This window comes from Jaculus jaculus, chromosome 8 (genome assembly GCF_020740685.1).
Source record: "Jaculus jaculus isolate mJacJac1 chromosome 8, mJacJac1.mat.Y.cur, whole genome shotgun sequence".
NCBI classification, from domain to species: domain Eukaryota; kingdom Metazoa; phylum Chordata; class Mammalia; order Rodentia; family Dipodidae; genus Jaculus; species Jaculus jaculus.
Window position 1 is genome coordinate 133201500 of NC_059109.1, and position 18094 is coordinate 133219593.

Sequence of the window (18094 nt, forward strand, 5' to 3'; positions counted from 1 at the left end):
ACACTGTGGAAGACCAGGAGAGAGGGTGGAAGAGACACACGCAGGGGGAGAGAGAGAGAGGGAATCTGGTCTAGAAGTGAGCCCTGGCCATAGCCTACAAGCCGCCCTCCCCACCCCACCCCCGACCCCAGTGATCCATTTCCTCCAGTTTGGGCCTACCTCCACTGCTTTCCAAACTAGCACCATGAGCTGGGGTCCACATGTCCAAATGCGTGAGCCCTTGGGGGACAGTTTACACCCATACTGCAACAGTCACCATCACTCCCCCGTTGGAAGACCACAGTGGTCTCCTAACTTGCTTCTCTCCTTTTGCTGTTACCTCCCTGGGGTGTACTTAACGTACGGGGTCCCGACACCTGCGCTGAAATCTCCTCATCTCACTTCCTTTCTATCTCCGAGAAGACACTGTCTTATAGTGAAACCCCACAAGGCCGCTCAGTCCTACCATACCGACCACCACTGCCATCTTCCTTCTCCTCATCTGCTTGTCTCCTGATTGTATGTTCAGCCTACTGCTTCCTCTGCCCAGAGCCCTGTCCCCTCAACATGTCCTCTGTCAATTCCCTTGTCTCCGTCAGCATGTTGGCCAGTGCTTACCTGCCCTGTAAGAGCGCCTGGGACCATCCTACGCCCTGTCTCAGTTACTACCCTACTCAATTTCCTTCGTTATCTTCCTCTGTGGTACCTGAGGCTGCAGGCTGTGTTGTTTATGGACTATAAGATGAATTCATGCATGCACACACACACACACATGCTTATTCATGCATGTGAGCCACATTGTTTGAAAGGTCAATGTAGGCAACAGATTTTCTTCATTTTGTGTACAGCTATAGTTTTTGTACACAACAGGAAGCCACCCGATGCATATTTTTGGGTGTGTTTGTGTGCAGGGCTATGTATATGCGTGTGTGTCTGTGTGAGCACAGCCTATACATGCCATGGTGCATGTCTGGAGGTCCCAGGACAACTTCAACTGCGTGTTCTTCCCTTGCACTGTGCTTGAGGCGATATCTCCCCGTTTCCCGCTGCATTCACCAGGGTAGCTGACCCACGAACTTGTGGGCAATTCCCCCATTTCCACCTTTCTTTTCACTGCAGGCATCCGGCTTTTTCCGTGGGTGCTGAACTCAGGTACTCGTGGGTACATGGCAAACCTTTTAGCTGCTGAGCCACATCCCCATCCTCCCACGCAGACTGGCTGTGCAAATTCAGCCCGCGCGCGCTGTTCCAGTAGCGTGCTCGGGTGGTCGTTTGGCTCCGCCCTCGGTGCTTTAGCTGGGGGTCTCCATGCAGCTCACGGGAAGTAGAAGGACGCGGTGACGGCTTCCTTCTGAAGTTCCACTGCCGGGTCTCCTCCTCCTGGCACGTCTGCCGGACAGAAAGCCACTGGGGGTAGAGAGAAGGAACAGGAGCTGTAACTTGTCTTAGTACCTCTTTCTTCCATCTGCCTACTTTGTCCTGAGCAGTGAGCGGTTGCCCTGTGCAGAGAGAAAGTGGGGAAGTTCATGAAAGTTCTTTCAAAATAATGTGTTATTATCATTGATGCGGGAACTTGGGGGTGCTTGTGCCAATGTGCCAGTATACGTCAATGCACTGATAATTTTGGAGTGTTCCTGGATCCTTGTCTTATGAAATTCAAGGATGAAATCAGCCGACAACAAGAGGATAAGGTTCAGAGCTTAGAGCTTCAACGGGAGAGAGCTTTAAGAGAAGGGGACTTAAGGGAAGGAAGGAAGGAAAGAAGGAAGGAAGGAAGGAAGGAAGGAAGGAAGGAAGGAAGGAAGGAAGGAAGGAAGGAAGGAAGGCAGGCAAGCTCTCGAGAGGCCCTGAACTTAAGAGGAGGAAGCAAGGTGGAACTCTTGCCCAGGGAGGCAGGAGGGGGTTTGAGAAGCCCATCTGGAGGCTCACGTTGTGGGTTTTTCTGAGCCTGTGAGTGGGCAGCTGTTTAGCCAGTATAGTCCTGGTGTCAGATGTCTATAATCACCGTCTCGTTCCAAGAATCTTACTTCTCTCTGAAGGGAGTGGAAGGACTCCCTAAGGGGACAGAGATAAGGGAAGGTCAGATCCTTTTGACATTTCTGACCTAAAAGTGTAAGAACCTACATTTTCATCTACAAGCCTAAGGATAAACCTGCACTTAACCAAGAGAAAACTATTCATTTTGGGGTCCTGTCTCTAAACTACCTAGCTAGTTTTTAATCTTCTACTCATGATTATTGTTGTTTATGTGGTGTTAGGAACCTAGTCCAGAATTTCATCTCCCATTTGGTAGGCAAGTACACTACATTAAAGTTTTGGATTATACTAAAAACTGCGTATTCGCTCCAGGACATGTGGTTCTGTGTGAAGAATATACAATGAAGAAAACTGCTAAGTAATGGCATAAGGCAGTGAGGGCAAGTTCTTACAGATTCTTGAACGACTTAAGTCTTTAGTTTTTACCCTAAAGGCAATGAGAAGCCTCAGAAATGATGTAAGTAGAGCAATGATGTGGTCAGATTAATGTTTAAAGATCGCCCTGGCGGTTATGTAGAAAATGGATTAAGGTGGTATAACTGAAAATAGAAGCTGGTGGCTTAGCTTAGGGTATCAGTCCCCTGCAAGGAAACCAAGATCTGCCAAGTTTAGTTGAAAAGATGAAATACCCAAATTTAGTGCATTATGGATTGCGTTAATAGACAATTTTCACAAGCAGGTGGAATCATAACTCTGAACACAGAGGCACAGTACATCAACCTTAAATATTAGCTCATTGATTAAGTGAGGGAACAAAGTAGACTAAAACACGTCATTAACAGAGCCAACTGAGGATGCTACCCATTTATGCATTCAGATGGGGAAGTGGTATTTCAGAAGGAGACACTTCTAGCTTCATGGACAGTATGGTGTGGAAAAGTCATAGAATCTCTGCTAAGTAGGATCTATTGACCTCTTAATGCACTGGGATCATTTCATATTGTGATCAGTTACCTACGCCTAACATAGCTATAAATTCTGCCTAATCAGAACCAGGCAACCCTGGCGAGATCATTCTAGAGAATATATAGGTTTTCATTAAAGCACAAAACTTTCTCCTAGAATACTGTGTGTGTGTGTGTATGAGAGGGAGAGAAAGGGAGGGAGGAGAGAGAGGGGAAACAACCTTGCATGAATAATTGAAACCTATTTAAGAATGAATATATAGGGCTGGAGAGATGGCTTAGTGGTTAAGTGCTTGCCTGTGAAGTCTAAGGACTCTGGTTCGAGTTTCAATTCCCCAGGACCCACGTTATCCAGATGCACAAGGGGCGCACGTGTCTGAAGTTCATTTGCAGTGGCTGGAGGCCCTGGTGTGCCCGTTCTCTCTCTCTCTCTCTCTGCCTCTTTCTCTTTGTCTGCTGCTCTCAAATACATAATAAAATAAACAAAAATTTTAAAAAAAGAATGACTATACACTTATGCATATACACTGGGGGTAAGAGAAGTTAAAAGGCAGGGACAACTTCATTTTGGGATTTAATATCTTTTATGCTTCATTCACTAATAGTATTATCTACGGTATAAATGCTATTTTACAATATTATCTTAATCGTGGCCATTTTCAGCCTCCAGGGAGGCCATAATGGAAGCAGTTCTCAGGACTATTTAGAGTCTCACCAGTTGTAGGTCCAGAGAACCCTATGCCCACACCTTTGCACATTTTCTTAGTCATTTCTTCAGAGGGTATATTGCCTAGATATCACATTTCTGGGTGAAAGTGCAGACATCATTCTACCTCTAAAAGGTTCTGTTAATTTATGCTATCAGTCCAGAGTTGCCATAGTGAATTTATTGCCTGTGGGTGCCTTTTAAGTATTTTAAATCTTTATACTTATTTTATGATTAATTATCCCATTTTGCTGGTATTTTTCTCTGCAGTCAACTAAAATGTACCTTGCTACCTGCAGTGCATGGACCCTTCTCCCAATTAACATTTCTTTCCCTACCAGTGAAAGGTACACAGACGTGATAAGCCTGACACCGTGCTAACACATTCACTTCTTTCCTCCGTAAAGCACATGTGCCACCCTAGCTCATTGTTCTGGGAACAGGTTGGTAGCAGCCTGTGCATCAGGACTGGTGGAGACTGAAGAGCTTCTACCTGCCCTCTTCATGAACCGACTCTCGAGAATATTGTCATTGCAGAGTCATTCACTGTCTCGATATCAGACATCTTTCAGGCCAGTGCTCTTCTGCTGTAAGCAAGAAATTTGCCAACAGTTCGAAAGTTCTTGCTAGGCACCCTCCCCCTCCCATTTCTTGTTTCTCTTCTTTATGGTCTCCTCCTGTGACTTCCAGATTGCATCAGCCTGTTTGTTCTGTGGACATTGGGGAATCATGGGAGCCTACCTCTGGGAGAGCAGAGTCAGCTGGATGGATGGGCCAAGTGCTTATGGAGAGGTGAATGGTCAGCCCCAGAAGGACAGCACAGACCTGTGGAGGGTGTGTTATCTTGGACCAAGGAAGGCCATGATGTTGAGGGTTGGGAGAGGCAAGAGAAAGCAAGAAGCCTGAGAAGCTGCATGGGCTGTGATCAGACATACTTCACGTGCTCAGGGTTTTAGCCTCCTATCAAGGATACTGAGAGCCTGTCACCTGAAGAAAGAGAAACCATAAAGTTCTCCCCAGAGCAAAGATTTCTTATGAACTGTCAGGAGATCTTAGGAGTATGAGCTCAATTACACTCCCTTTAAAATTTAAATTGATACTAGAATGCTGAAATAGATTAGCTATAAAGCGTTCGTCCAGAAGAAAGAACCTGTGGTCACCACTAGATTCTTCTGTTCAGATGGTGTAGGCAAAGGCACTTCTCACAGATGGTTTGACCCTCAACATGAATTTGTTCACCCAAAGGAGTTTATGTTTCCTTGAAAAAATCCTGGAGTTGTGGTTACGAGGTTGCTATCTGGAATCGAGTAAACTAAAGTTGGATTTCTGGCTTGTTTTTGGCTAGTTTCGGGACCCCGTGTTAGGTGTTTGTCCTTACAAGCACCACATTTCCTGTCCAGTAAGACGTAGATAATATTCATGCTGCCTCATCAGATTGCTGGGGAGGGTTACTTGACATGATGCGCTCAGACAGCTCAGTGTCTTCAGCGTGTGGAAAAGGAAATCTTCTTGGCCACTAGTGTTTGTCTTCTGGATGAGGAAGTATTTCTTTTGCTTGAGAGTCTGCAAAAAGTAACTGGGCTAGAGTTTGAGAAAATAGGCAATTTCAGCCCAACGTGGCTGAGGTTGTATCTTGAGAGCCTGGGTGAATGCTGGAGGGGGAAGAGAAGTTCAGGGTGAATACAGAGAAGGAATACTGACAAAACAGAAAACAATTGTGCCCTATCTCTTCTCCCTCCAAATGTATACCATCGCTTCATACCATAAGATGGTTGCGAAAACTGTAAGCTCTATTCCACGGCTGGAGACAGGGTACTCATATCTCTACAGAAGAATGTGCCCTTCAAGGTGACATCCATGGCAAGTGTAGAACAGGGATCCCAGTCTTCGGTAGGGTGACCAGAAACTTGGTAGAAGGGGTTGAACAGTCTGCAGGGCAACATTTTATTGAAGTAAATTTTTTGTTTATGACAGATGGGGAATACTGGAATTCTCTTAGGAGGAGTCTTCCATAAGAGGGTCTTTTCAAACAGAATTTTATGTGCCCCAGAACTAAGAGTTAAGAAATTCTACCATACAGAGAGATTAGAAAATGAAAGCCCACAAACCAGATCTGGCCCACTCTTAATTTTGTCAATAAAGTTTTGGTGAAACTCAAATATATATTCTGTTTCTATTTTCATGCTACAGACCCAGAATTGAGTAGTTAAAACCTCCAAGATGAACATATTTTCTACTTGGCTATTTACAGAAGGATTTCCTCCCTCTGCTTCCTCCCTCCCTTTCATTTCTTCCTCTTCCTCCATTCCTCCAACCCACCCCCATTTTGTATGGTATCTCATGTCTTTCAGGCTGGCCTTGATGTCACTAGATAGCCAAAGATGTTCTTTTTTTTATTTTCTTAAAATTTTTTTTGTTTTTATTTATTTATTTATTTGAGAGCAACAGACAGAGAAAGAGGTACAGAGAGAGAGGAGAGTGGGCGCGCCAGGGCTTCTAGCCACTGCAAACGAACTCCAGATGCATTTGCCCCCTTGTGCATCTGGCTAACGTGGGTCCTGGGGAGTCAAGCCTCGAACCAGGGTCCTTAGGCTTCATAGACAAGCGCTTAGCCGCTAAGCCATCTCTCCAGCACCGCCAAGGATGTTCTTAAACTTCTGATCCTCTTTCCTCCCTTTCCCGAGTGTTGGGATCACGGCCGTGAGCTCCCATACCTAGTTCACGGGGTACTGGGGATTAAACCTAGGGTTTCATACTTGCTAGGAAAACACTCTACCAGCTCAGCTACATCCCCAGTCCTACAGGGTTTTCTAATACCTGCAGTAGACACAGTAAAGTCTTGCCTGGTCAGCCTTCCCTGGGACTTCCTCCTGGGCGCAGCATAGTGTTTACTTTCAAGAAGAATTTTCTCAACTCACGTATCCTCCAGAAATATCATTGCAACTCTGCTGGTGACATGGCGATAGCTTGTGTACAAAATAAGGAACTCTAAGTACATTCTTAATTGTACCAGCTGCTTTTTGGTGGTGGAAATCTTGGTGAACCTACCAGAATTGCCTTCGCTTGAAAAGGAAGCAAATGAAACTGTCAAGGACTGTAAGTCAGGGGTGAGCAATTACTAATGGTGGTGAGTCTTAACGAAAGGAAAGAAACAGAAGCAGAGAAAAGTTGAAGTGGATTGATGCCAATCTAAGGCTGATAACTGGATGTGATAAGACCATACCTTACAATAAAACACACACTGACTGAGACTTTTGTGTGACTATCAGCTCTGCCATCTGTCTGCCCAGGTTGTCAGAACTGGGGGCACTCTTCTCTAAATTTTGTTAGTGGCATAAATGGAATGATTTGTCCAAATCCCAGGCTGTGAAGGCATTTATTTACAATGCCTCACCTTCCGCAAGGGCTCCATCTCAGACCCGCATGCGCTCAGCAGCAGCAGCAGTCCCCTTTTGCAGCTATGACGAAAACACCTGTGAGAACAGCTAAGGGAGGGAAGATGTACTTTGTTTGTGGTTTCGGGAGCTCAGTCGGTGACCACTTGTCTTCATGTTTTGGGGTCTCTCGTGAGGCTCCACCCTGTGGCTGTGGGAATGTAGAGTGGAGGCTGCTCACTTCTCGGACTGGAAAGTGAGAATGCTCATCATGGTGGACAGGAAGCAGAGCCCAGCCGTCACAGGGAGCGGTCGAAGCAGAACTGAACCCCTGAGCACCTAAGCATGCAGTCAGCCTCCACCTCTGGCGGGTTCCACCTCTTCCAAACAAGACCTTCAGATGTCAACTCCCTTGGGAGACGAAGCCATTCATGAAGCAGAGCCCCGATGTTCTGGTCATTTCTGCAGAACCTGCCAGCTGCTGACCAAGTGGCGGATATGTGAACTGAGGCTGCGCTGAGGTCTACGCCCTTCTCATTGTACCCCTTGGGGACAGTTAGCAATGTCCGCTGATGGTTCTGGATATTGGCTGGAGTGGAATAAAATACTGCCATGCTATTGATGAAGGCCAGAGATGCTACTAAATATCTATATGCCCTCAGTAGAATATATATGTGTGTTGGAGAGATGGCTCAGCAGTTAGGGCACTTACCTGAAAAAAGCCCTAAGCACCTGGGTTCGATTCCCTAGTACCCACATAATGCCAGATGCACAAAGTGGCACACGCATCTGGAGTGTGTTTGCAGTAGCTGGAGGCCCTGGAACGCCCATTCTCTCTCTTTGTCTCTCTCTCTTCTTTCTGTCTCTACTTTCAAATAAAGATTTTTTTGAAAGAAAATATACATACATATATGTATGTAATACTTATCTACATGTGTGCATATACGTAGTTATGTAAATGCATATGCACAAAATATATCCATATGTGTATATATTTATATCTGTGTATATATACATATATGGATATGTATGCATGCATTTATACATGTACATATAAATATATATATTCCAAAAATGTCAGTATTCAGACATCTCAGCCTGCAATCATTGTCACCGTGACTTGGGGTTCTCCACACTGTGCATGTGGTTATTAGGGTTCTGCCCTGTTCATGGCCAGGAAAAGCACTCTTAGCAATTACTACTAGGATAATTGATCTCTTTGTTTAAAAATGATCAATTTAAAACAATGTTAAGTAAACACAGTAAGTAGATTTGCTACTTAAAACTAGGAAGGAGAGAGTTACAAGAATTAATTTAAAAAATCTGCCCTAAACAGTGACTGATTCTCAAGTTGTCATCCTTTAAGCTACGCCAACAATAATCCCACCTAGTCTGCGTATGTCACCATGTCGAAGGAGCCCTGCTGGCTGGATTCCTCCAGCTTTACTGAGCTGTTTAGGAAGATGGATGCCGGTCAGTCCTCTAAGACAGCGGGGACTGCAGCTGAAAATGCAAGTCCCACCTTCAGCTTGGCCCTTGGACTCAAGACGGCACGCCAGCTGCCCCATTGCACACATCATGGTGCAGAGTTCATGTCATCAGTCCCAGGTGGGAGGCACTGCACTGTCTGAAGAGCTTTCAGAATACTTGTGACATTGGCTTGAAAATAGAAAATGAAATGCTTGAGGAACATCAAAGAGCAAATTTAAACCAAGAGGTTCTGACTGCAGACCTTGTCTAATTTCTAAGAACATGCGTAGTAAACTGCTGTCTTTCCTTTTGTTCCTTGCATGAGAGTGTGTGTGCGTTGCACGTGGGTGTATGTGCAGGTGTGCATGCACATGTGTGCGTGTGTGTGTGTAGGGGGTAGAAGTTGACATCAGATGTCTCCTGTGATACCTCTCTACTGTGGTTTTTGAGTCGGGGTCTCTTGCTGAACCCAGAGATCCTCCTACCTCTGCCTCAGCAGTTCTGGGGTTTGCAGGCATGAACCACCACGTCCAGCATTTACACTGGTGCTCATGATCCTGGCTCAGATTCTCATGCTTGTGTGGCATGCACTTCACCAACTGAGCCATCGCCCGCGCTCTGTAGCAGTCATCTAATTGAGGCTGGGCCATACCCTGAGCCACGGACGCATGATGCATGAGAGAACGAAGGAAGGATTTTGATTGGCTCCCCTCCCCCTTCCTCACCTAGCTTGCAACTTGACAGCCTAATTGCCTTTTCGTAAGCCTCAATGGAATTTGCCATATCTCCTGTTGAACTAACATGTTTTAATCCCTTTCATGGCAACTTTCTAGCAAAGCTGCATGTGAATTTCCATGGCATTATTTTTGCCATGACTGCAATAGCATTGCCCTTTCGTCCTTACAGCTTAATAAGACAAAAACAGGCAACACGGTGAGAAATAAAAGTCCCCTAAGCTTAACACAGATGGGCCAAAGATGGAACTCATTAGACATGCTAAAGTTGAGGTATCTTTAGCTGGTGTTCTGTGGTCTCTGTAAAGAAGCCAGACAAATCCTGGTTCAACTGAAAAGAAAATGAACAGATTTTTCTCAAAAGTTAAAAATGCTGTCATTAAAAAGTAGGTCTAAAAACAGACATAATTAGGAAATTAAAAATACCTCACTTTGTGAAAATATCTTTTAAATCTTGCAGCAGACACACACACACACACACACACACACACACACACATATATATATTTGCATACCTTTAGAATGTTCAGATTGTGGGCACATTCTCAGGGGCATATACAAAAACAGGAGGTTGCCATTAATAGGGTGTCAGTGAGAAACCTCTTTCCCATACCCTCGATTTGAACGAGCAGAGTGACTGTCATTCCCACTGTAATTACAGTCGTCTGTGGCGTTACAATTTTCAGGGAGCCAGTTTATTCACCTGTGCTCTAGACATAAGTGGGCTTTTGATGGGACTCTGCCAGCCACAGCACACAGAGTGCTAATTTTCTTGGATGGAGCTTCACCACAGAGACTTCGGTGCTGGAATCTTGTGCTGGGTCCTGAGAGCTTGTCTTCTAAAGTTGTGTCATATATTGGTTCATTTGAGGGTGATCTGATGATTCAAAAAAAAAAAAAATGGTACTCGGTCATGTGTGATGGTACACGCCTTTGATCCAGCACTTGGGAGGCAGAGGTAGGAGGGATAGGAGGGATCGCCATGAGTTCGAGGACAACCTGAGACTACATAGTGAATTCCAGGTCAGCCTGAGCTAGAGTGAGACTCTACCTTGAAAAACAAAGCAAAACAAAACAAAAATAAAAACAAAAAAAAGTGGTAATGGAGGAAGAGACTGTAAATGGCAGTTATTTAGGCTGGGTTGTATTTTAAGATCTTGGTTAAATATATTTACATTGTTCATTCGAAATCATTTTAGTTTTGAGATCATTGTAGATTTGCTTTTAGTTGTAAGAATTTTTACACAAAGATCCTAATCCCTTTACCTAGTTACTCTGGTAGTAAAGTCTTCTGGAAATGCAGTGTACTGTCATAAGCAAGATGATGACATCGATGCAATCAAGACAGGTACAGGACAGGGCTGGTGGCTCAGTACACAAAGCACTTGATGTGAAATTACAAGCGTCCCCATTCAGACGCCCAGAAGCTAGACAAAGTGCAATGCAGTACTGTGTGAGTGTCTGTAATCCCAGCGCACTATCAAGAGGTGGAGAGAGGAGAATCTCCCTGAAGCCCGTGGGCCAGCTAACCTGGCAAATGCAGTGGGGAACAAGGAGAGAACCTGCCTCAAACAAGGCAAAAGGTGAGGGTCAGCACCTGAGGGAAGGTGTCCAGGTATGGGGCGCAGAAGAAGAAACAGATGCAGATGCGTTGGTGCAGAGGGTTGGAAAGTCATGGACAGCCGCAAGCTCTCGACTTCCCAAAGTGTGCAAATTCACGTCGTAAGATCATATCAGATTAATCATAGTGTGACACGAATACCATTGTAAAACATGCTTTTGATTAGTGAGCTTGTTTAAACAGAAAACAATCTAATGTCAACAGAGCGATTAGACATGGTGACCTCACTTCCAGCACAACAGTCTCAAGAATGAACAAGAACAGGTTTCCTGGAAGGCTCGCCCTCCGGTTACACTGTGTGCAATGCCTCATCTGTGCCTTGTTTTCTCGGTGAACTCAACCTTGAAGGCTACACCTTCAACATGTGCTGTGACACTCACATGCATATGCTTAGACACACATCATTCTCTCCTCCCCTCTCTCTCTCTCTCTCACACACACACACAGAAACAAAAGACACAGAATATCTCATCACTACCAGGATCCCAATGGCCCATTATTGCCACAGCAACTCCTCTTCACTCCCATCTCTGACCTCCAGGAGTCGCTGATCTGGTTCCCATTTCTGTCATACACACACATCATATACATGTGGGGTGCAGCTCTCTGGGAGAGCGTACGTGAGGCCCTGGTTCCACCCCCAGTACCACAAAACTTGAATTAATTGTGTCTGACATCGTTTCCCCCACTCAGCACAACCCTTTGGCCAGTCACTGAAGTTGTCACATGTCCCATGCTCGTTCTTTGTTCTGCTAAGTCGTGTCCTGCGGGATGCGTGAGCACTTTACCCACCAGCCATGGAAGGACCCATGTCCTGTTCCTAGCTTCTAGCTATTATGAATAAAGCTGCTATGAACATTCGTGTACAGATATTTTTGTGGATATATATGTGCATTTTACTGATAAATTCCCAAGAGTACAATGCTGGTCGTATGTGGCTTCTGTATCTTTTTTTTTTTAATTTTTAATTTATTTATTTGAGAGCGACAGACACAGAGAGAAAGACAGATAGAGGGAGAGAGAGAGAATGGGCGGGCCAGGGCTTCCAGCCTCTGCAAACGAACTCCAGACGCGTGCGCCCCCTTGTGCATCTGGCTAACGTGGGACCTGGGGAACCGAGCCTCGAACTGGGGTCCTTAGGCTTCACAGGCAAGTGCTTAACTGCTAAACCATCTCTCCAGCTCAACTTCTGTATCTTTTAAAGACATGGCCACCTGCTTTGTTGGAGTGACCGTATTAGACTACAGTCTCACTGGCAATGAATTAGTTAACCAACTTCTCTATGTCCTGTGAGCACTGGGGAGGGGGGAGGGTTCATTGTCACCTCAGCCAATCAGCGGTGCTATGTCATGGAAGGTTTACTCCGCACTTCCCATATTGAAAAAGAAGATGGGTATTGTCTTGTTTGTGTCCAACCAGCTGCATTTCTGCTTTAGTTACAAGTTTGTGTGTTCTCATCATTTGTTCATTGGAGTTTTGGTTTTTATAATTAGATTGTTGCTTCATCTTTGAGATATAAATTATCTATTTCCAATGCTGGTCTTTAGCCCAATATGGGGCTGGCAAATACCGTCTTTCAGTCTCTAGCTTGTTTTCATACTTTTAATAGGGGTTTTAGATAGCAAACGTTCTGATGATGCCCAGGTGACCAGCAGACCTTCGCATGGACTGTGCTTGGGCAGTTGTCCTCTGAGCACAGGGAGCACACCCAGACCCCCGGCACTGCCTTTTGTAAAACTCGTAGGACGTGTTTGTAAGTCCTGTTTCAGTTAGGAGTCTTCTCAGGTGGGTGTTTTAGTTCTTAAGTCAATAGGGACTGGTTCTTTTCCTTTCCTCCCTGTCTTCTTCCCTCCTTCCCTTTCTTCCTTCCTTTCTTCCCTTCTTCCCTCCTTTTTTCCTTCCTTGCCTCCTTCCCTCCCCTTTTCATTTTCTTTTTGCCTGTGAATATAAACTGTTCTGGATCCATTGTTAGGTTACTTTCCCTCCATTAAGTTGCTTTCCCCTTTGTGTCCATGACCTTAAATCCCTCAGAAGATTCAGGAACTACGCAAGATAAACAGCAGTTGACTTTAGGTGTACTAATGCCTGTATTTAAGAAACAACAGAATTTTATTATATTTAAATATAGTATTTATTGGGCTGGAGGTATGGCTTAGCAGGTAAGGCGTTTGCCTGCAAAGTCAAAGGACCCAGGTTTGATTCCCCAGGACCCACGTTAGCCAGATGCACCGCACGCATCCAGAGTTTGTTTGCAGTGGCTGGAGGCCCTGATGCTCCCATTATCTTTCTCTTTCCCCTTCTTTCTCTGTCAAATAAGTAAATAAATAAAGATAAAATATTAAATATAATATTTATTAAGCAGGGTAGAAACCCCCAAACCTATTTATTCTTGTTACCCAGAGAAAATACATTAACATTTTGATGTTGGCTTTGCCTTTTTTTCCCCATACATTTTAATAAAGGGGTGATGGGGACATTGAGCTTTGTATTCTGTTTTCTCAACTTCCCCCATGTCATTAGAAATTCCTTCTGAAAATTGGTTCAAGTGAGCTACCGGTGATCTGTTGCTAGGTCACATAGGTATTAAAAATGTAGCTTGTTTGCTGTGTGAACATTGTATGTTCTATCTGTGTACTACAGATTTGATACAATGGTGACGTGTTATCATACGGCATGTATTATACAGGTGTGCTAAGTGTGCATCACAAGTCATCAGACCCACGACATCCTGTGTCTTTTTCTACCGTTGCTGTTATAACCACCATTGCTGACCTCACGATGAACAATGCGTCAGTAGAAACCTTATAATGTACTTTGTTATTTCTTACTGTTGAAAATTGAATATTTTCCAATTCCCATTAGTACAAAAGATACCATTAACATTTTAGAATACATTCAGTGGAATCTGACCCTATCTATTCTATAACCTTCAGAGAACAGATTCTTTTTTTATATATTCCAAATGAAGCAATTAACACATTAAGTTAATGGGACAAATGAGTAAAATGGAGCCTATTAAATCTGCAGCAACACCGAATTCCTCACCATTTTGCCAGCTACTGATCAAAGTCGAGTGCAGTTTGAATGGTCACGTTTAATGTATACTTGTCTTATTTCTTTCCAGAGGCTTTTAAACATATAGTACGTTTATTTACAATATATAAAACCAGACAATCATAGCTGAGCAATGACTACAGAATTTCCACTTGCATACAGAATGCATCTGTTGTTGGTTGCATTTTGGGTCTTCACCTTAGGATAAAGAGCTATTTCTTTTTAAAGCTTATTGGTTGTGTAAAGGCCTTTCAAAGATCACAATAGTGCCACTAAGATCTTTACCATTAGTGAATATCACCATTAATTTAAACTCATTAATTTGTAGGCTTTAAAAATATCTTATTTTATGGCTTTCAGAGAACTTTGTTTCTCATGGTCTCACTAGCTCTTTCAAATCTCTCTCTTTGGCATTATTGATATATTTTAGTATGAGAATGGAATCTGTGTTGGCTGTTCCTATCAGGGCATTTCTGGTTTCTAGAATGGAACTCCCATTTGGTTAATCGTTGCAATGATGTGGACAGTGGTGGATTCCTGGGGATGTGAATGATTTCCTAGAAGCCCAGAAGGGCTAGATCTTAAACGTAGGAGTGGAAAGATAACCAAACATGTCCTTTAGTTGGAATAGAAATGAACTTGCCCTCAGAAGCAGCGGGCAGTCACGTGGGTGCCTAGCCATGGCCACCAGCCTCAGCGCACCCTCCCCGCTCACCACGCTCCGGGCAGCTGTCTGCAGCTCTCCGGGGTGAAGTACAGACACAAGGCTCCGGTGGTGTTCACTTTCCACTTCCGCACTAGTCTTGAGTCTGACCCAACTCCTGGCTTCCGATTAGGAGGAATGTCACATAATATGCATGATTTTTTCATAGGTCTAAGGAGCTCTTTCACCTATCATCAAAGCTGGAATTTTAAGATTGACTTACATTTTGAAATTAAAGAATGTGCTGTGAACGCCTATGATAATATGCTAATTTGGGATTTTTATCTCTGGGGCTGTCCCTGAAATACACTAACTTGTCATTGTCATGAAAAGATGAAGAAATTTGCCTTTAAAAATATTTATTTTACTTTTAGCATGAACCATGTAGTTTGCCCATTTTTACCCCTTGAATTTTATTTTCCTCAAATGTCACATTTCTGGTTGGATTCTGAATATTTTATAGACTGTTTAACACTATCAAAAGGAAAATATATAAATGTAAATACCAGAAACAGCTGAGTCCACGGAGGTGCTAAGGCATCTTTGTGTTTCCTTCTAGATTTATCAGCGATGCTGGCTGGTGTTCAAGAAAGCTTCAAGTAAGGGGCCAAAAAGACTGGAGAAGTTTTCTGATGAGCGGGCTGCCTATTTCAGGTGTTATCATAAGGTAAGGCCCCGTCTGTTGCTTCAGGCTTCCTAGAAGTTTGTTTAGAGGAAGGTAGCTTTAATGTGTTGTTTGAAAACTTGTCTGTCTCAATTATGTATAATGGTCCTGGTGATGCTTTTGCAGCCATCTCTAAAATAACATGTATCTGCTCATTGTTAAAAAATTGATTAGGGTTGGAGAGATGGCTTAGCGGTTAAGCACTTGCCTGTGAAGCCTAAGGACCCCGGTTCGAGGCTCGGTTCCCCAGGTCCCACGTTAGCCAGATGCACAAGGGGGCGCATGCGTCTGGAGTTCGTTTGCAGTGGCTGGAGGCCCTGGCGCGCCCATTCTCTCTCTCTCCCTCTATCTGTCTTTCTCTCTATGTCTGTCGCTCTCAAATAAATAAATAAAAAATGAACAAAAAAAAATAAAAAAAATAAAAATTGATTAATGTAAAGCTGCTGTTTGTGGTTATTTTCTTCCTTCTCTGGAACTTTCTATGTTGATATGGAAAATTTTTATTTGAATGTACATCCTACTCCCAACATTGATTGATGCCCTTGGAGGACAAGGACTGGGTCTCATCACGTCTCATGCCCCCTGTAGAGCAGACCCACTGAATGCCTAGGGAGTGTGAGGAAAGGAAGCAAGGGAAGAAGGCAGAGGGTTGGTGGGGGAGCAGGAAGTTCCACCCACTAGTTGATTTCTCCAAGTTCAATGACTAAATCTAACTTGGACTTACGGTATTTTTAGCAGTTCTGTTCATTTATTTCTATTACACTCTTGATCGTATTTTAAAAAGTCCTAGGCCGGGCATGATGGAGAATTGCCTTAGATCCCAGCACTTGGGAGGCAGAAGTAGGAGAATGAGTTCAAGGCCACCCCAGACTACCGAGTAATTTCCAGGTCAGCCCTCCCTTGAAAAGAAAACAACAACAGTAACAACAAGAAATAGCCCTAGGCCAGGAAACTTTTGAGCTGGGGTCCTGGATTGCATAAAGAAAAAGTGAGCTGAGTACCAACATCCATCTCCCAACCCACTGTCAGTTCCCATGCCTTTTTGCCTCCTGTTGTTGAAGATTTTTAATCCTCTTTTGATGAGAACTCACTGGACCTGGGCTTCTTTTTGTCATTTAGAACATAATGTAAAGACAATAGATCTGTTGTCGATCTGTTGTCACGGTAACCTTGTTAGATAGAAAAAGTGAGCCAGGAGTGGTGGCCTTTAATCCCAGCACTCAGGAGGCAGAGGTAGGAGGATCGCCGCAAGTTTGAGGCCACCTTGAGACTACATAGTGAATTCCAGGTCAGCCTGGACCAGAGTGAGAACTTACCTCAAAAAAAAAAAAAAAAAGAAAGAAAAAAGAAAAGAGAAAGAAAGAAAAGAAGAAAAGAAAAGAAAGAAAGAAAGAAAGAACAAGAAAAGTGTACAGGCCTTTTAGTCCAATTTCTCTGGAAGCAACAATTTTACAACACATTATAAAGGGCCTGTGGTGAAAAGCTTGGTTTACACAGTGGCATGAAGCAAGGGGAGCCTCATTCTTCCTCAAGTTAGAGAAATGAAGGTGGTCTGCTGTGCATCTTAGAGCCTGTGTGCGTGCATGAAGGAAGAAAGAGCCCAAAACAAGGCTTTGTGACAAGAGGATATGAGAGTTGAGGTGGCATCTTCCAGTGTTTAATTGTCCTGTGACATAGTGAAGCTCTTCCCTCAAGCCCACCCCCGATTTCTTTCTGTGTTCACAGAACTCAGTTGCACCTCTGCGTATATCCAGGTTCTCATCTCCCGCTCATTTTGTATATGCCAGAGTTCTACTTTGTCAATAAGGCTGTGTGCATATGTGTTCAGAAAGAAACTGTTGAATTGCAAAACTGTTACTTAGGAACAATGGTCCATGGAGCCAGGGAACCCTTCAAACCATCTGGAGCCAAGCTTTCTGTTTCTGCGTGAAATGCCTCGCATCCAGTCATTTGCTTCCAGATGTGTTATGTGCCAGTCAGCTCATCTGTACCCCGCACCTTACCTGAGAGCGAGTTAGCAAGCAATGCTGTAGATATAACTTGCTTTATTTTGACTTGGAAGATCTCACCTTTCACAGGAGCATCAAGTGACCAGTGCAGTATTTCGTTCATCTTTTGGACAAATGCAGAGCTTCGGTTCCTACAAAGGCTGTAGTCAGCCCTTGCCTTGTCAACAGAAGTCACTCTAGATGGGCCTCTTCTCCCTGCTTCTTGCAATAAGCAATAATAGAATTAAGTGTAGACACACAGAGACCCGGGTGAAGATAGGTAAGAGGCTTTCTAAAGGGTAACACGACACGCTCGCCAGGACTGAGAGAGGACAATGGCCAAATGATCATTTGTAAAACTACATTTTGGGTATATTATTATTATTTTCAAGATAGGGTTTCACTCTAGCCCAGGCTGACCTAGAACCCACTCTGTAATCCCAGGCTGGCCTCGAACTCACAACGATTCTCCTACCCTTCCCTCCCAGAGTGCTGTAGGCATATTATTTCTTAAGTCTCTAGAACACACAGCTTTATCTAAAAGGCATTAACCTTTGGTCGATAAGCCCATTTGGATGAACCCTTCAGGGAGGAATCAATGTTGTGTTTGTTCTTACAGTAAACCTGCGCTAGATAGTAATCATATGACCTTCTGGGCAGTTCACAATGTCATGTCTCCACCCAGAGCCAGCGATGTAACTCGTTCCTCTGTCCATGATCAGGGACCTGCAGTTTCAGTTCCTGGTCTTATAAGCTGCTGTTAAAGGGCTGACATGTTCATGCTCAATGATCTTCAACCCGGGGACCCTGCTTGCAATGGGCTCCGCACACCCATGACCAAACACAGCAAAGCCACCCA

At 44.1% G+C, this 18094-nt stretch overlaps 1 protein-coding gene across 2 annotated transcripts in view; it reads left to right on the forward strand.

Annotated features, from left to right (window-relative positions):
- Positions 1-18094, forward strand: part of Dok5 (docking protein 5) — a 145036-nt gene that overhangs the window by 55462 nt on the left and 71480 nt on the right. For both annotated transcript variants that reach the window (XM_045157724.1, XM_004663848.2), the window contains exon 2: positions 15143-15250. In XM_045157724.1, the coding sequence (XP_045013659.1) occupies positions 15143-15250 (108 nt within the window). The remainder of the gene's footprint in view (positions 1-15142; positions 15251-18094) is intronic.